This window comes from Aptenodytes patagonicus, chromosome 6 (assembly GCF_965638725.1).
Source record: "Aptenodytes patagonicus chromosome 6, bAptPat1.pri.cur, whole genome shotgun sequence".
Lineage (NCBI taxonomy): Eukaryota > Metazoa > Chordata > Aves > Sphenisciformes > Spheniscidae > Aptenodytes > Aptenodytes patagonicus.
Window position 1 is genome coordinate 21936134 of NC_134954.1, and position 20008 is coordinate 21956141.

At 38.8% G+C, this 20008-nt stretch overlaps 1 protein-coding gene across 4 annotated transcripts in view; it reads left to right on the forward strand.

Annotated features, from left to right (window-relative positions):
• The window catches only part of IFT80 (intraflagellar transport 80), a 67939-nt gene that overhangs the window by 11142 nt on the left and 36789 nt on the right, over positions 1–20008 (forward strand). For all 4 annotated transcript variants that reach the window (XM_076341447.1, XM_076341444.1, XM_076341446.1 and 1 more), the window contains exons 2-3: positions 5534–5644; positions 7954–8022. In XM_076341447.1, coding sequence (XP_076197562.1) covers positions 7995–8022 — 28 coding nt within the window. In that variant the 5' untranslated portion in view covers positions 5534–5644; positions 7954–7994. The remainder of the gene's footprint in view (positions 1–5533; positions 5645–7953; positions 8023–20008) is intronic.

The following is a 20008-nucleotide window of genomic DNA, read 5'->3' on the forward strand; positions in this document are numbered from 1 at the left end:
AGGGCTATCAATTAACTACTAGAAGTTGGATTACTTTAAGTGACATATGTCAATGGCAGAGGTTTAAAGTGAGAGGTTCTTGCAGCTTAGCAGGTGATTTTTCTTGTTGCTCAAGATTTTAATTGTGTGACCAACAAATTCTAAACCAGTCCCTTGATGTTGATCATTTTTCTTGATAAGACTTTTGTGTTTATTTGCTTATAACTTTAACCAAACTTTTTTTGGCTAACCTAAAGTTATCACCCTAGGATTCTAGCTCACGTTGAAGTACTTTATAAAGATTGCAGCTACAAGACATAGTGAGAGGAAGGTCAGGAAAAATGCTGTCTCCTCCATAACAGTATAAAAACCCTAAAGATTACTGAATGAGAAAAAAATTCTGTGAAACATGTAAATGATCATGTAGTTATATGTCTGTTAGACTCTCAAGTGCATATCAATTCTATCAATTCTATCATTGTCCAACTTGATTAACTTTCACTTTCTTTTAATACAGCTGTTTCTTGTTTGCATGCAGCATAAACTGTTTTGGCTATCTTTGCCAACTTTATCGCAGTGGGTTGGGTTTTTTTTGTTTTGTTTTCTTTTCTTTTTTCAAATGTGTATGCCCTTCAAATTGTCCAGTTCTTAGCACATCTCTAAGGCTTATCATCTTAATGGTGTTGTGGCTGGGATAGGTATTGTCTGATCAAAGTCTGCAATCCACTAACTTCCCCCCCTACTTTTCCCAAGATGACACATCCTTAATTCTTCAAGCCAGTTTGGCAATTGGTCGTTAGATAATTTTGTATTGTTCAGTGAGTCGAGTTTGTATTCAGCCCTTGCATTCCTTCTGGACATCTGGGGCCCTTATTGCTATTCCTGTCGTTAATTTGACCGCTACTGTTTTTCTAGCATAGCACAGTGCAAAGTAGAACTGAGCCTTACTGGATGAATTGCTATTAAAACTAAACGCTTTGTGGTTGTTACAGAGCAGTAGATACTCTGCGGTAGGAAGATAATGTGATATTGTAGAAGGAAGATAGGATGTAATTTCTGTTTAAGTGAACAGAGTAAATCCCAATTTGTTTATATGTTTATAGAGTGCTAAATGTAAACAAACTGGTTGAAGAAACTGACCTAGAAACTTTTTTTTTCCTTGAAGTTCTGTTCCCTAAGAAAATGAGACTTCCATGACTGGTCTTGTAGGGGGACTGGCTGGCAGGTAATCAGTACCCACCCTCCTTGGTGGGCTTTATGGAAAGAGGCAGCTATGTGATAGAAAAATGCCGGATTAGTGAATGCCCTCACTGAGGGGGCAGCTGCAACATGGGCTACAGGCAGTCCACACAGCGAGGAGTTGTTATGCTTGCCCTCACTGAAGAGAAACATTCAGCTGGGGTCCCGTAGGCTGTAGGAAGTCCAGCAACACAAGTTGATTTGGTTTGCTGTTACTTATGGAATGAGTTATTTTTGCCATAATTAGTTCACAGATCACAAAACCTGAGATCTTCAGGTTTTGTCTTGCACAAGTTAATACTTTATCTTCTTTCTTGTAGGGATTTTTTACCTAGTTAACTGTTGTTAGGACTAAGGGATAAGCTCTTAGCATTGATCGGTAAACTCATCCTGAACATTCAATTTCTGGAAAACTGTTCATGAAGTGTATTTGCCAAAAAATCATAGGGTTTTTTCTTTTTTTTTTTCCAGTGAAATCAAAATACAAAACAGTGCTAACCTAATTTGTGAAAGAATAAATTGAGATAAAAACTTAATGTAGAAAATTTCCAAGTTTTTTATCTCCTATTGTAGCTTAGCACTTTCAATAAAGAGGACTTGTAAAGATTTTTTTTTTTTGCATATGCAAGTGAATTATTGCATTGTAAAAGTGCATGAACAAGTTTTGTTGCTTAATTGCTATTTTCTAAAAACCTTATATTTAAAATTCTGTTTAACTATTACTTATATAGCATGCCTTACGTGTCAAGCCTGCAATTTGCCTGCAATTTTCCTGCAACAGCTAATTCATCTCGGTGATAAGGATTCCTGGAAATTTGCTGAATCCAATGGAAATGGAGTATAATGTCTTTACAGGGTTGCATTAATTCCTGGTTGAACTCCAGATGTTTGTGAAATTAGAGCAAATGTAAATTTAATCCTCTTGGGTTTTCTTCTGAGTTGCATCTCTTGTGGGATATTGTTCTTTTACTTCCTATTTACATTGATCTTGTTGCTGCTTTTTTACAAAAATAAATAATATGTTCAGCTTTAAACTGCTTATTAAGCATAAATCATAAGTGAATAGACCTATTTTTTCAACTTTTTATGTTATTGATAATTTTACATTAGGTCAGCATTTAAGAGTCTATGAAAAGTAATGAACAAAACATACATGTTTTATATTCTGTATTTGAATAGGCTGCTAATCTCCCACTTGAAATTTGTCCAAAACTGGAGAGTCACTTTAAGATTGAGGACAGCTTCTGGCTTTGATACTTAATAAAAATAAAGGAACAGTATTTTACAAATCTGAGATGTAAAGTAAGATTAAGTTGAATCACTTCTATCTACTCCAAGCATACAGCTAAAATTTTCCCTTTCTTAATTGTGTATACGGCAGTAAATTCTAATTTGAAAGCCTCTACTACCTCAATGTAAAGTTGAAGAACAGAAGGCAGAGAAATCCATCGAAATGTTGCTTTTAGAGCAACCTCTGTGTGAGTGCAGTGAAAAAAGCAGTGTCTAATGAGTCACATCATTTGACTGTCATCAGTTGTAAATTCACATGTTGGAAAAGTAAAGAAGTTGCAAAAGTGTAGATGATATCCATGAAAACTTGATTTGCCCCTGTTCTGCATAAGTATTATGATACAGTTTTTAAATGCATGATCACATTTTTTCCAGACGAATTCTATCTTAGTGCCTAAGGTAGACCAGCTTTTATATGAAACTGTATTCTTTCCTGCTAGGCTACAATTTGCTATGTTTCACTATTTGAAAGATGCTTTTTGAAAGAAGTAAGAGCTTGTGGAGTGGGAAAGGATGCAAAAGATTGGTAAACGAGTTGAATGTTTCCCTGTATAACAGGATTTTATCCTGTACTCTGTGACATGGCCCATTGTTTTCCTGATAATGTGACCTAACCAAAGTATTCAGTTGCTTGCCAACTGTCTGTTCTTTCATTTTAATTTATTTTTTCTCTTATGCGTTGAGGGGTTTGCTTACGGAAGTATTGAGGTCTCATGGATTCTACCTGGGTCAGTGGAAGCTATTGTTTCAATACATAAAATGCCATAGAATTCTTTGTATCCTTAAAAAAGTAATTCTGAATGTTTCAGATTGGATACTGAAAGTTGATGGATGCCTTTGAATTACATCTCTGTGTATGTTAGCTCCCGATTTGCAAAGCTCTTTTTTTTTTTTTTTTTTTTTGAGGGAAATTGTTGCATTGTAAAATAATGCCCTTCATAATGGCTATGAAGAGCTCAGCCACTTAATGATGAATACTGTAGGTGATGGCATGAGAATATTCATAGTCCTATGATCAGAATAGGTTTAAGTATTCTGCAATGAAAAAGGTCTTGACTACAGATTGAACAAGTACACTATGCATTGAAAAAGACAGGTGATCAGAAAATAAAACAAGTTTTTTAATGTATTATTTCAAAACCAGAAAAGGCCATTTTGACAATTTAATCAGAGAAAATTGCATTTAGCCATGGAATTCCTGTGAATCCAGTTATTGCTTATACACAAAAAATGAGAATCTCACGCCTGAGAGATGTTCTATAAAATAACTGATGCATTAATTATATAAAATATATTTTATAATTATAAAATAATATAATGTATTAAATGTTGAATGCTAGTACTGAAAATTTTAGGAAACTAAGAATTAACTGAATGAGAAAAAGTGGTCTTAGTAATAATGCTAGTTCTGTAAATTCAGAAAAAAATGGGATTAACTAGCTGTTCAGAGTACGCTGGTAGATATGAATATAAGTGATAAAGAAAAGCAAACATGTATAGTTCAGTGTATGATATTTTAAATGGTCTGTTCAAATAAACTGATTTATACAAACCATTCTTCTTCAGTGTTAAAAATCTTTTGCTTGGAAATCTTGCATTGGCAGAGATTTGGCTGGATGATTGTGCCTTTTTGTTTATGTACTTAAAAGTAAAGCAAAGACAAAGTATGACTGTATTAATTTGAATAATACTATGGAGAGCCCTGATGAATGTTTCATGGTTATTTACTGACAGATCTACCAGAATGCTTTTTCTTTGTTTTTAGTCTGGCTTTGTTTTTTGTTGTTGGGGTTTTTTTGTGTTTTTCTTTTTAAATTGAAGTGCAAAATAAAACATGGGACACCAGAACACAATAAAAGTTCTTTAAAGCTTCTGGCAGTGCAAGCCACCTAAATTTTGACATCTTGGCTACTGTGATTTGAATGTGCATTTAGTGCGGTGGTGTCATCTGTTTTTACTTTCTACACAGTTCATAGTTAACTCTGTTATCACCTGCATACACATATTGGTCTTGATAATGTGGTTCTTTACTGAAATAGTCAGGTATTTAGTTTCCGGTTCTGGCTTATCAAGTATGGCCTGTTTTATAATTCGTATTCCCAAGCAGGATGTTATTAATGGAAACATTATCCCATCTTAAGTGATGGAGCATTTGCACACACTCAGTGAGAGGTATCTGTGTACTGTTTCTCTCAAAGAGTTCTGGTCACTTTGGAAATTGCTTGTAGTGGCTCACTGTCTGGCAGATTAGATAAAATAATTTTAAAAGAGTTTTGGTTTTAAAGTAGTTAATTTGAATCACTGAACTATTCTAAGCCATGCTTTTGTTCTGCCACATGATTCCAAGTCATCCTTTGTCTGCTCTTTGGTCCAGTTTAAATTTGATCTTCCTGGATTTAAGCAACATCCCTCATTTGGAAAGAAAGACTTCCTCATGCTTCTGTTGAAATCATTAATAGCTTTGTTTTTGGCTTCTGTGAATTTCCATAACAGCTCCATAATGCAAGCAGTAATACTTCCTCAGAGCAACACAGTCACTGATGGTCAGATTGTTCTAGCTTTTCCATTATCCTTTTGGTGTTGAGTGATTTTTCAGATCTTAAAAAAAAAAAAAACAAACCAGCAACAAAACCACAAGGACTCTCCTGGGCTGCAGTGTATATACCTCTGTTTGTTAGCTTTCAGACACTGAAATAACATCAGGCAGTTGTGTCCCCAGAGAAACTTGCAAACTTCAGAGGGACATAAGAAAAATGAATAGGCGAAACAAAGATTATACATACCAGAAAGAAAAAAAAAATACAACATTGTAGCTAGTTTACAAGTAGTTCTTCTGCAAGAGCTCATTTGTTTGGGCTAATCATAGCTGCGAACAACATAATTGCATGTTTTGTTCTTTTTTTGTTGTTGTTGGTTTCTTGTCTTGTTTTGTGTGTATATTTTTAACAGAAGATAACACCATTACAGTCATAAATACCGATTCACAGAATTAGATATACTATTTGTATCTTGAACTTTTGTTTAGGGAAGTTCCACTTGATTTCAAAATTAGGAAGAGTAGAGAAAAGTGTAGAAGCGCACTGTGGAGCTGTACTTGCAGGAAGGTGGAATTACGAAGGAACAGCACTGGTTACAGGTAAGCATTCTTAAGGTAATGAAGTGTTTTGAAAAGTAAAATAACAGAAGAGCTCTTTCAAAATAAAGCCTTTTTTTTTTTTAATATACCAAGTTGACATGCCATGAAGAAATGTAAGGGTACAAAAATATAGTATTAAACAAAATTTATGAAAAGTAAGTGCTTTCAATAAAATGTGTAGAATGTAAGTATTTTATTCTATGGGATAACTACAATAGAATGTTTTGGAAAAATAATTTAATCCTTGACATATGTTTAAAAGATGTAATCCCAAATTTCATAGTTTATATTGAACCTACATTGAATTTGAATGAATAAAACTAAGTCTATTACGTGTTCACACACTGGTCCAGCTTGAAATTCTCGTGAGAAGGGGGAAATGGAAACACAAAATCAACAGTATAAATTAAGTTAGCTATAATAAGTTACTTTTTTATGTCTTCATTATCACTGGGGTTATTATCACCTTGTTTAATAGAAGTTAATTTTGCACTTTTTGATTAATGCTGTCTTAGAAGAATGTTGTCTATTTTAATTAATAGAGGATCTAGTAAAAACATTTATCTTTTTTAGTGATCCTATTTATTAGATGTTATCCTGTTTACTTGAAAGTAAACGTTTTTAATATCAGAGTGCTTAGATGTTTTTGTGAATGTTCTGTACTTCATAAAGGAGACTACTTGATTTTATTTTTTTTTCCTTATCTGTTACTAAGTTGGTACGTTTATATCCCTGCACATGACATTTGGGGTTTTTTAGCCAGCAAAGTTTACTGAGGCCTCATGAGCATCTTGAATGCTCCTGTACTTCTCTTTCTTAATTATTAGGAGTGGTGTAGATCCAGCTGCAGTCTAACTCTCTTCTCTGTTGAGGCTGGGAGAGTGATCTCCCAGTGTCTGCATCTCTACATGTCTTTTTGTCCTAAATCTTTTCGTAATTAGTTGCTTTTGGCATTTTTGTCAAAAACTTCTATCTTGATGTTAAGGGGAGGCTAATTAAATTTCCTGTGATAGACTTCTCCTTTATGGGATTTCTGTTGGTGTCAGAATTTTCTGCAGCCTCCTGTTGATTTAGCACAGCTGATTTCTTTGGACTAATTCCAACTGAGTCCAGAAGTACTGAAGATAATTTTGGATCTGCTTGTTTCCAGACTCAGTCTGACTCTAAAATGCTGCTTCAAGGAACTCTGTCTGGCATGTTCCTCTGAAATCCCAGAGGGATAGAAATACTGTTCTTTTTAAAGACAGATTTGCCTCAGGAGCTTCTCCAAATAAAAAGTAAAAATTGCCTTTTCAATCTTTTTTTTTTTTTTTTTTTTTGTTTGAAAGACTGCATGACACTTATGGGGAGTATGGGAATTCATCACCATATCCAAAAAGTGTACTCTGAGAAGATCAACTACTCTTACACCACAACTATACTTTGAGGAAGAGTGAATCATTGATGATACTGTATCAGTTAAAATATTCTTCATGGCTCTATTTTAACAGTATCAAATGTGCACAAATAAGATTTTTTAAAATTTTTTTTGTTACACTTTTTAATACTTAAAAGCTACATCAGCCAGATATAAAACCCTGAAATCTGGTAAGTAAATTACCTTTGAATGGAAGAATGACATTAAGTGTCCAGGTGCACCTTTTTCCTCATTAATTGAATCTGGGGGGCCTAAATGAAGGCCCAGAGCTGTATGTTTTAAACATGATAGCGCACTAGGAAATCTGTGTTCTTAATGCATGCATAACTTATGCTGCATAGTGTATAAGAACTTAATCTTTAATAAGTAAACTAAGTTTCTTGGTAACACGCAATTATGGTATAAAATTTAAGCCTTCCAAATGGAGCCTTCAGTTATCTTCAGTTTCACCATTTATCAACTGTGAAGCCTCCAGTTTAATACATAAAATCTGCTCCTACTCTCTTCAGACTCCTCAGAGACTTATTTAATCAGCCTCTGGGCCATTGAACTGTAAATAGATGAACAGTACTAGCAATGCTGAATAGAAAATACAGAACTTGGGATACTTAAATAGTGATGGACTTTCTCTTCCCAGGAGCAGCTTCAGATAAGAAGACTATAGGGATTTTCAGGAGAGGAAGAGACTTGTTGATAATAGCGGAAGAACAGTCTTAATTTTTTTTTCCTTAATATACTATCTATTTGCATGTTAGGAAGACTACATAAACAAGTTACCTGTAAGAAGAGCTGGATTTATTTTAACTCTAGTGATTCCCAGATAAATAAAAGTGCCATGTTTGTTAGACTTATTATTGCATCGAAGTTGATGATTTCTGTGATAACTTTACAGTTGGTGAAGATGGCCAAGTGAAAATCTGGTCTAAAAGTGGAATGCTGAGATCCACTTTAGCTCAGCAAGGTAAGTTAATTTTCTTAAGGTTCCATTAAAACTTTTTAATTTGGGGTATTATGAAATATATTTAAATAACAGTCCCTAAATCTGGCAGTAATGGTTTGTTTAAGGATCTTAAGGCCTAGATAAACTGAACTAAAATTAAATGTAAATCACAGTTGAATACAGGGGGAACTGGATTTTTAATAAGATTATTATCTTAAAAAAAAATTCTTCAGTTTAAAAGTATTATTGCAATGTTTTTTGACAATAGTTTCAGTTCCACCCTAAGGATTCTGGAGAGGCTAAAGAATTAAAAAGAAAAAAATCCAGCTTTTAATACCAAGCCACAGACTCTTATGGTGAAACTGAAAAAAAAAAAAATCTCTAAAAGCATTGCAAGAATGCTTGAAAGATGCGAAGTGCATGTAGGTTAGTTCCTCTGAACTTTAAAACTCTTTAACAGCCCTTGGTTCATCTATCTATTTAACCCAGTAATTAATTTAGTATATGCAAACAGTCCTACTGAAGTGAAATGATCCCTGTGCTTAAGTTCTTTGTTGAACTGGGGCCGTGGAGACCTAACCTCAATCTTGGCTTTGTAACTACAGTTTTATGTATACTTGAGCATTCCAGTTATTTAAGTCAATTTAAAATCACATTATTGTAAAATGCAACAGTATAAGCTGCAAATACCTATTTATACAAATGATGTTTGATATTTTTAAAATGCTATTTTTAATAATCATAATTTCTAACATTTTTGTACTATTTCAGTGAAGATACTGAGCTAGATTTTGTTTTTCAGACTTCATACATTGAGATCATGTGACCTTTTGACATTTTTTAAGAAACCACATGCACCTGGGGTTGGGTTAAATGTCAGACCCTTATCTCTTTCTAAAACAAATTATCTAAATTCTTTCAACCTGTTGGAGGTATTTTAACCACAGGAGTGAATGTAAAATGTATTTCAATTCTGTTAAGGAAGTTCATATTCAGATGTAGGTTTTTTTCATGCTTACAATGTAAAAAGATAAGCCAACTGAACTATAATTTTTGGAAGAAAAAGAAAGTTGAAGCACACACTCTTCACTATTTCTCAGTTGATATGTTTCAAGCTTTTTTATGTTTAACTGTGCTTATCTGAGGTTTGATGAAGCTTATAAAGTAAGAGACATGTTTAGTTTGAAATATGCAAGTTGAATTTTCATTGATTTCTTAGAGTTTCTGGAACAGTATAAAAGTACAGTTGACGCCCCATGGAATTATTGTCTTTTTGTGTTTGCGTTTTAAGGTAAGATCCTGTGAGGCTCAGAAGCCCTTTAAACTTTAAATTTATAGGATCAGATTCCCACAGACCCCTCTGTAAGCTACTGACATACCTGGGTTCAGGATAGGATTCTGCAGAAATTGTTACGTTGTTTAAGAAAGGTATATCATGTTTGAGCTAATTTTTCACTTCCTTTATCATCTCCTTGAGAAATGAAAGGATTACCATTGCTAACATTCTTTCTACTCATTCCGCTCTTTGTATTAGAAATAAATTTTCAGGCTCTTATCTTTGGATGATGGTCCACATGCCTGTTCTAGCTTTGGATTTTTATTCACTACAAAAACATGAACATACATTTTTCCCTTTTTTAGCTTTTTCAGTACTTGTATGGAGGGCTCTGGTCGCATGTCCTTCCATCATGCCAATGCATGGAATAGTTAGTGTGACTCCATAGCCTCTACTGCATTCAGCCTTGAGCTGTAATATTGCTGTTATGGCTGCATTGTTCTTTGAGCCTGATCTCACTTCTTCATCCTTAGATTATCTTAACAGTCTTCCTTTTGTTCCTCATTTTCCTTAAACTGAAAGCTTTTTAAAAAAATGCTGTATTTACAATCCTTTGGGTTTCTAGCTGACACGGTATACTGATACATTTTGATGAGGTAATTTTTTTTCATGGATCTCTCTGGTATATGTTGGTAACCCACATGATTATGCTTAAAGCAGGATTTATCTATGTATTCTGTGATGTGTACATTGCAGCGTGACGCTGTGCTTAAAGTGTCTGTGTTCCTTTGGAGAGAGGCACAGAACTGTGAAGAGCAGGATATATTGAAGGCCCACATTTGAAAGAAAAGATGTCTCTACCAGCACAAATTTTTACCAGTTGTAGTCTACCAGCACAAAGTTTACAGCTTTGTAGACTCTGACACTAAGATTGTTTGAGGTGAAGTCTGTAGTGTTAGCAGTGCCACCTGCACTAACTGAGTCCTTCGCAGGCCAAACATCTGGTTAGCAGGACCCGTGCTGAGCCCACAGTTGCATAGCCTCTCTTGAAATGTCTGTCTAAAATTGCTACTGCTGAGGTTTGTAAACCACTGGCTCTCTAACCCTACGGAGTCAAAGGTATTGGTCAAGCTGAAAACTAAGTAGAGTGCAGTTGTGCCTTCCTTACTACAATCAAGATTATTCTGCAACACCATTTCTTTAGCTTATCCCACTAGTGAAGCTGACAGCTTTGCTGATAACTTTACTCTTACTCCAAGATCTGAGAGTCTTCAGGGAAGGCAAACAAGCAAGCCTCATGGATCCACCCTAAGTATTCCATTGCTAGAGCACCTGCTTCAATCCTGGTAACTATTCTGGTGTCTCTAATTCCAGTCAAGACAGGAGTGATTCCTTGTGGGGAAAGTCATATTTTAAATCCATGGGATGACTTTATTTCTTGTGCCATGAAAACTAACTTTCTTTAAGAGCATTTGGTGAAGGACATCACCATAACCTTTATGAAAATACACATACATTGTGCAGACCAAGTCAGTGCTCTCCATGCGCTTTTTGATTCTCAGTGAAGCTATGACTTCCCATTTTAAAAGACTATGTCACTTATTTATCATTTAAACATCATTATCCACAGACCCATTGTTTCTGTGCCACACATTCTACCAGTTTACCTCAGATGGATTTCTAGTTCTTCAGGTGATTTCTGTCACCTTTCTTTCAAATTGAATTTGTCATCTAGTACTCTTAAGACCATATCTTTCTTGAGTACTTACCTTGTGGCCCTGCTGACTTTCTGATGGGCTTCCAGTGACTAGTATGCTGAGTAAGCACCAAGGAGTAATATGAACAATTGGTGTATAGGTTGCCTTTTTGGTTAATGGAAGCAAAATCACAACAGTTGCAATGTAAACAGTTTAATTACAACATGTTTATTGTGAAGTGTAACTTACTTTATAAGGGACAACTGTATTCCAAATACAGCTCCTATTTTTTGTGCTGCCAGAGAGACATAAAATTGTCTGAATTAATGTTTCTACTCCTGTGAAAGTAAAAAGTCTCACACAGACTTACTGTTGTAATTACCGAAGTATCTGCTGTGGCTGAGTGTCAGAGTGACTGCTCTATCACTCCTGCATTCAACCCTAGCTCTGCCTCTGCTGTATGCATTGGCCACGGGAAGGATTCATTGAGGATTAACATCTGCTAGTAGAGCACTGAGATGTGAAGAAGCCCACCCTGTGTGCTTAATGCTGATGTTCTTTCTTCAGATCTCACCTTTTGTGCTTTTCTCCCTTCTTTTCTCAGAGAGTATTTTTTCCTGAAACTGTTTATCACCAATGCAATTCACTGCAGTTTGTCTGTTCTGCTGAATTTTTCTTTCCACAGCAATCGATGTGTTGTCAGTCTTTTCCCAACCAAGTTCTTGTTAAGTGCAGAAGGAAATGAGTTAACTTAGCTCCTGCTGTTAAGCCCTGGAAATTGTGGTTAAGTAGTCAGCCATCATAAAAAAGTTAAACATTTGGTTTAAATATAAAAGTCTTCTGATTGTTAAATCAGCATTAGAGCAGGACAAAAATTAGTTTATTTAGAATTTCTGTACAGCTGGTGACAGAATTTATATCATTTTCAACATAAATTGCTGCCAGCAGGAAAATAGCTAGTGCCAGATTTACTTAATATATGTTGTATATTTCTATGAGTTGTCTCCTTTAATGGTTGACGAGTTTAAAAAAAATAAAAATTACATCATTCTTTATTTCTAAGTAACATAAAATAAATGCCTTCCTGAAAGAAAGTATACGAAGTACAAAAATATTCAGGAGCAATGACACCAGATCTCAGTTTAGAGCTTGAATATTTGGAAGCTCAAATCAAGTTTAGTGTGCTGAATTGATGTGGCTGTAATAAAATCAGTTTTTTGTTCAGAGAGAAAATTCGAAGGCTTAAGTGGTAAGATATTATGTGATGTTAGGACAGTTGATATAGCATTTCAATTGCTTAAGTATCTAAATCTCATAAAAATATTCCCATAAAAAGATGTTCCCAAGTCATTTTTTGAAATGGAACTTAATATGCCAAAAGTGTCTTTGAAAATTTTACCCTGTAAGAGCATTTCTTAAGGCTTTTGGGGTTTTTCATTACCATAAATTATAGATGTACAAAAAATGGTTTATTTGCTCAATTTTAATTCATTTGATACTTAGTTATCAGCTGAAACATGCATGACTCCCTAAGAAGTGCATATCTCTGAGAATTTAGGAGAATTTCTTTCCATTTTCCTCTTCTAAAATTATGAAATTGTCAAATACCAACATTTAGGTTGTAACAATTGCTCTTTCTGAGGTTTCTTCTCAAACAGAACTTTTGGGGTACAATTCAGTTGTGTTAATCTAGGTGTGCCATTAGTGACATTTGAGGTTCATTGGGCTAGTCTGCCGAACCTCCAAATCTATTCCAGAAGGAAGTGGATCTCGTTCAGGTCCTGTGTTGTATCTGTAAGCTCCACATGGATATCTTAAGAGTACCCTAGGTGCATCACATCGCTTAGGTGCTTGTGTTTAGACAATTGAATCGTGTCTTCAGAGGTCTCATTTCTGCCATTGAGAATATTAAGTCTGTTAAAGAAAAACAGATGCCTGAAATAAGCCTTCTCTTTCCCATTTCAGAAGATATGGAAGCAAGTTTTACAAAAAGTGAAAAGAATGGTCTGACAGGGACTTGTTACACAGTCTCCCTCCTTGCAGTTTTATATGCACTGTTTCCATGTCTTGTAATGTTGACACTATGCTGAAACTTGCTGTCCGTTGCTACAGGGCTTTTGCTGTGATAGAAATAAATGCTTGGACATGCTCTTTACTTAATTTTCTTAGTTTTATTTGCAAGGAATCAAGTAGTGTAATACTTTGATTCTTCTTCTTCAGGGGAGACTAATCCTGTCAAGTACTATGGAAAATATTTGCATAGTTGGCAAGTCTGAATTTCCCCCCCGCCCCCCGGGACGCTTTTTCCATGTAACTTTTTACTTCTATTTTCAAAAAAGGTCATTTGAAAACTGCAAGATAATATGTTTTTAAAACAGAACAGTCAGCTTTATTCTAGATACATCATTCTGGAGTTTTCAATCTGCAAAAAAATGTTTTCAATTAATTGGGAAAAATCTGTGAAGTCTGTGGGCCACTCTTTCTAGTTTTATTTGTTGTAATTTGTTTTGTAAGTTGCTTGTGTATGGGAAGTTTGGGGGTTTTATGTGTTTTGTTAGAGGCTTAATTATGGAGCCTAAACATCTTACAAAGAATAATCTAGGTGCAATAGAAAGCTTTTTCTACCCACATTTGTGTTCAGTCTCATCACTGTAGGTGAAAGGAGCTATTTTCTGATGTCTATTGATAAGTATTGGGATGATTGTTGTCATGTTGATTTTCTGTATCTCTTAAGTGACAATTGTGAATAAAATTGCATCAGAGTATAAAAGATTAAGTAAATATAAAATGCAGCTATTACTGTTCGTTTTCTGGAGTTGTGTAAAACTGTTCACTTATAAAAATTTTACAAATTAATAGCATGGTAAATGGCAATAGATAATGAGGTTTCAGAAAGATGTAATATTAAAAACACAGTCTTAAAATGATAGGTGGTGGCATGGTGGACCATCTGCCTGACTTGCTGGGCTTACTTTTGATACAAATACTTGTTGGTTTTAAATTAGGTATTGGTCAGCATCATAGCCAGTGGTCTCAGCATTGGATTTAATCACATTGTAAGTATTCTGGCAAACAAGTTTGCAGGGATTTCAAGGTAAACATGAAATGCTTTTGAAGGTATTTGTAGGAAGTGTCTGCAAACTAAACAGATAGCAAGAGAGATCTGAAGATTTGACAGCTGGGCATTGAAGGCTGACTTTGTGGACTGATCAGTTGGGAAGAGTTAGCATTTTAATACTGAATGAAAGATGCCATGATGCAGATAGACCTTAAAAGTAAATAGGCCATGAAGGGCTTTGTTTGATATAATAGAGAAAATTGTACAAATGGAAAGGGCAACATAAATCTTTGCAGTGTCCCGGTTAACCATGAGCCAGGGGATCATCATCAAGGTGAGAGAGAAGCACCTTAAAGATGAAAGGCGACCCAAAGGTGAGAAGTCAATCTCATCTTATTTTGCTCAACTATAGCTTGGAATAAATTGGTCAGATTTTTATTTTAAGAGTGGGGAAACAAAACCAATTGGGAGTATATACATGAGGTTCAGTGAAATTGAAGAAACAAAGTGTCTAGTTATGGAGATTATTTGACTAAAGAAGAAATCTTATAATAGAAGAAGAAATTTGGTGATTTTAATTCTTCCAGAGGTGGTTTTAGAGACAGCATGAAATGAAGAAGCAAGTGGTAAAGGTAGTCGGAGTCTGCTGGGACAGACCTTGCAATAAAATGGGTAGGTCTTAAAAGTTAAGTGATGCGTTAAAAAAAATGATAGGTACAATATGAGAAAAAGGAGATACCTTCTCACATATCATACACATTTTCAGTAACCCAGATGTAGTATTGGACAAACCATCAATTCATTATTTGTTTTGCATAGAGTTGTTCAGAGTTAAATTTAGAGTGGTCACATTGAAAGTGGTAGGTGTTTGACGGTTTACTCAAGTGAATTTGCCAGGTCTTCACCCTATGTATTTTTATTTCCTTGAGGAGTGTTGGAAGGGTATGCAGCATGAGCTAAAGTCTTCAGAGTTGTCTTTCTGGGTTGTGTCTGTCTCTTACTGTTGTTCCTATGGCTGTCTGAAACATGAAGTGAACCAGTAAACATGGCCATAAGTGTAGTCAGACAAGCATGGAGGACAAATGGTTGCCCCTAGTTTGGCTTTCTCCCACTCTTGAATTTTTGATATGTGATTTTAAGTAACCAGTCTGAAGTGGCTAAAGCAGTTTGTCCTGGTTTTGGCAGGGATCGAGTTAATTTCCTTCCTAGTAGCTGGTACAATGCTGTGTTTTGGATTTAGGATGAGAACAAAGTTGATAACGCACCGATGTTTTAGTTGTTGCTGGGTAATGCTTACACTAGCCAAGGACTTTTTAGTTTCCCATGCTCTACTGACTGAGAAGGCTGGAGGTGCACAAGAAGCTGGGAGGGGGCACAGCCAAACTGGCCAAAGAAACATTCCATACCGTGTGACGTCATGCTCAGTACATGAACTGGGGAAAGCTGGCCGGGGGGGCCGCTGCTCGGGGACTGGCTGGGCATCGGTCGGCGGGTGGTGAGCAATTGCACTGTGCATCACTTGCTTTGTGTATTATTATTATTATTATCATATTATTATTATTATAATTCTATTTCAATTATTAAACTGTTTTTATCTCAACCCACGAGTTTTTCTCACTTGTGTTCTTCCAATTCTCTCCCCCATCCCACGGGGGGTGGGGGGGGGGAGTGAGCGAGCGGCTGCGTGGTGCTTAGTTGCCAACTGAGGTTAAACCACGACAGTCCTTTTTGGCGCCCAACGTGGGGCACGAAGGGTTGAGATAATAACAGATTAACCGGAGTGTATTAAGGAACTTATATCTGTTAGTAGTTGTGGGTCACAATGTTGGTTTCTCTGTTCTCGGTATTGATTTGTATAATCTGCATCGTGCTCCTTTTTCCTGCTGTACATGTTAAAGATTGGTGTTGGTTTTTGCAGTTTGCTGTGGTCTGCAGTGATTAGTGATGTCTTGCTTGTGAGGTTTGTTTTTAGAACATTGACCTTGACGTTAGTGTGGTATGTAAATTTCGCAATGAAGCCGTTACTGTACCACGGAGATCATTTCGTGGAGACAACTAGCAGTTGCAGTAACTTTTCTGAGAGTTTTTTTACGGAGGAAATACAGAATGGCAGTGTCACTACCTTCTTCTATGATGTTTCCTCCTTCATTACAGTAACTTTTCAGTATTTTGAACAGCCTTGGGTAGTTAAGATACTTCTATTGGTACTTCTTTGGAATATTGTTTCAGCTTTGTCTAAAGTTGATAAGCAATTTAAGAATATCATCCAGAGATCTGCCCCAAGGCTGAATAGTTTTGAGTGGCAGGGTGTGTGGGACAAGATGGGCAAGTAGCTAGGCCAATGGGCACCCCCAGTGTTTTGGAACTTCACCCCTGAGCAAGTGCGGAATCCTGAAGAGTTAGTAGAATATTTGGAAAAAGTATGCTGTCACCCTGGCAACTCCAGAGAGATGCAGATCATTGCAACGTGCTGGGGCCTGGCCCATGCCTACCGAGCCCTGTTCAACACCATTCAGTACCCTCAAAGGGGAGAGAAGGTCTCTGGCTCTGACAGTAAAACGACATGCACTGCGGCCACTCAGACCCGGGCAACACGCCCTGCGGCCACTCCGACCCCAGCGACACGCCGTGCAGCCACTCAGACCCCAACGACACACTCTGCGACCACTCCGACCCCAGCAACATGCTCTGCAGCTACTCAGACTCTGGCAACAGGCCCTGCAGCCACTCCAACCCTAGCGACAGGCCCCACGGCCACTCAGACCCCAGTGACATGCACTGCGGCCACTCAGACCCCGGCGACAGGCCCTGCAGCCACTCAGACCCCGGCGACAGGCCCTGCAGTCACTCAGACCCCGGCGACAGGCCCTGCAGCTGAACCAAAGAACCAGCCTGTGCCGGTATCAGTCGCCCCTGTACACAAGAAGAAATTTTGGAAGCGGAAGTCGGCTCGTTTAGTAAGGGAGGAAGAAGCTTCTTCTAAAAGGGGGCTGGAGGAAGAAGCGTACGAGACAGACGACCCTGGAGAAGGGCCATCACGAGAACAGCAGGAGGAGAGCTGGCCGCTGATCGGGGAGGAAGAAGAGGAAGAACTCATAAATGAGGCAATGACCACCCGATCTCTATCCCTGAGTGAGCTGCGAGATATACGAAAAGATTTCAGCCGCCGTCCAGGTGAGCATATTGTCACCTGGCTGCTCCGATGCTGGGATAATGGGGCCAGTAGCCTGGAATTAGAGGGTAGGGAAGCCAAGCAGCTGGGATCCCTTTCTAGGGAAGGGGGCATTGACAAAGCAATTGGAAAAGGGACACGAGTCCTCAGCCTTTGGAGGCGACTCCTGTCAAGCGTGAAGGAAAGGTATCCCTTTAAGGAAGATGTCATATGTCGCCCAAGCAAGTGGGCCACCATGGAGAAGGGTATCCAGTTTCTGAGAGAATTAGCTGTGCTGGAGGTGATTTATGATGACCTGAACAATGAACAACTCTCCAAAGATCCAGATGAAGTCAAGTGCACACGACCCATGTGGCGGAAGTTTATAAGGAGCTCACCATCGTCATACGCCAATTCATTGGCAGTGGTGACCTGGAAAGATAGAGAGGAACAAACAGTGGATGAATTGGCTAGTCAACTCAGTTGGCAATATGAGGAAAGTCTCTCTTCCTCCCTCTTCTCAGCTGTGGAGAAACTGTCCCGGGAGATCCAGCAACTCAGAGATGATAGGTCCTACTCCTCACCTGTACGGACCAGTATCTCAGCTATTAGGAGTCAGTGGTCTTTTGCTCGAGAGAGAGAATATAAATGGTACACACCACGGGGCACCCTATGGTTTTACCTGCGTGACCACGGAGAGGACATGAGGAAGTGGGATGGGAAACCTACTGCAGCCCTAGGGGCACGGGTACGTGAATTGCAAGGGAAAACAATCACAGAAAGAGGTTCTTCCAGGAAAATTGCTGCTCCAGTTTCCAGCGGGCAGTTCCCCAGAGAGAGTAGAAGGGCTGATCTTACTCCTGATGTTAATGAAGAAACTTCTGACTCGTATGTACAAGAAGTGAGAAACGAGTACTGTGATGAGGATTAGAGGGGCCCTGCCTCCAGCCAGGGGGAGGAAAGGGACAACCGGGTTTACTGGACTGTGTGGATTCGGTGGCCTGGCACATCAGACCCACAGAAGTATAAGGCTCTAGTAGACACCGGTGCACAGTGTACCCTAATGCCATCAAGATATATAGGGGCAGAACCCATCTGTATTTCTGGGGTGACGGGGGGATCCCAACAGCTAACTGTATTGGAAGCCGAAGTAAGTCTAACTGGGAATGGGTGGCAGAAGCACCCCATTGTGACTGGCCGAGAGGCTCCGTGCATCCTTGGCATAGACTACCTCAGGAGAGGGTATTTCAAGGACCCAAAAGGGTACCGGTGGGCTTTTGGTATAGCTGCCTTGGCGACGGAGGAAATTAAACAGCTGTCCACCTTGCCTGGTCTCTCGGAGGACCCCTCTGTTGTGGGGTTGCTGAAGGTCGAAGACCAACAGGTGCCAGTCGCTACCACCACGGTGCACCGGCAACAATATCGCACCAACCGAGACTCCTTGATTCCCATTCATGAGCTGATTCGTCGACTGGAGAGCCAAGGAGTGATCAGCAAGACCCGCTCACCCTTTAACAGTCCCACATGGCCAGTGCGGAAGTCTAATGGAGAGTGGAGACTGACAGTAGACTATCGTGGCCTAAATGAAGTCACGCCACCGCTGAGTGCTGCTGTGCCAGACATGCTAGAACTTCAATACGAATTGGAGTCAAAGGCAGCCAAGTGGTATGCCACAGTTGATATTGCTAATGTGTTTTTCTCAATCCCTTTGGCAGCAGAGTGCAGGCCACAGTTTGCTTTCACTTGGAGGGGTGTTCAGTACACCTGGAACCGACTGCCCCAGGGGTGGAAACACAGCCCCACCATTTGCCATGGACTGATCCAGACTGCACTGGAGCAGGGTGGAGCTCCAGAACACCTGCAATACATTGATGACATCATCGTGTGGGGCAACACAGCAGGAGAAGTTTTTGAAAAAGGGAAGGAAATAGTCCAAATCCTGCTGAAGGCTGGTTTTGCCATAAACCAAAGTAAGGTCAAGGGACCTGCACAGGAGATCCAGTTTTTAGGAATAAAATGGCAGGATGGACGTCGTCAGATCCCAATGGATGTGATCAATAAAATAACAGCCATGTCACCACCAACTAGCAAAAAGGAAACACAAGCTTTCTTAGGCGTCGTGGGTTTTTGGAGAATGCACATTCCAAATTACAGTCTGATCGTAAACCCTCTCTATCAAGTGACCCGAAAGAAGAACGATTTCAAATGGGGCCCTGAGCAACGACAAGCTTTTGAACAAATTAAAGAGGAGATAGTTGACGCAGTAGCCCTGGGGCCAGTCCGGGCAGGACAAGATGTAAAAAATGTGCTCTACACCGCAGCCGGGGAGAACGGCCCTACCTGGAGCCTCTGGCAGAAAGCACCTGGGGAGACTCGAGGTCGACCCCTAGGGTTTTGGAGTCGGGGATACAGAGGATCCGAGGCCCGCTATACTCCAAGTGAAAAAGAGATATTAGCAGCATATGAAGGGGTTCGAGCTGCTTCGGAAGTGATCGGCACTGAAGCACAGCTCCTCCTGGCACCCCGACTGCCGGTGCTAGGCTGGATGTTCAGAGGGAGGGTCCCCTGTACACATCATGCAACTGATGCTACATGGAGTAAGTGGGTCGCACTAATCACACAACGGGCTCGAATAGGAAACCCCAGTTGCCCAGGAATCCTGGAAGTGGTCATGGATTGGCCAGAGGGCAAAGATTTTGGAATATCGCCAGAGGAGGAGGTGACGCGTGCTGAGGAGGCCCCAATGTATAATGAACTACCAGAAAATGAGAAGCAATATGCCCTGTTCACTGATGGATCCTGTCGTCTTGTGGGAAAGCATCGGA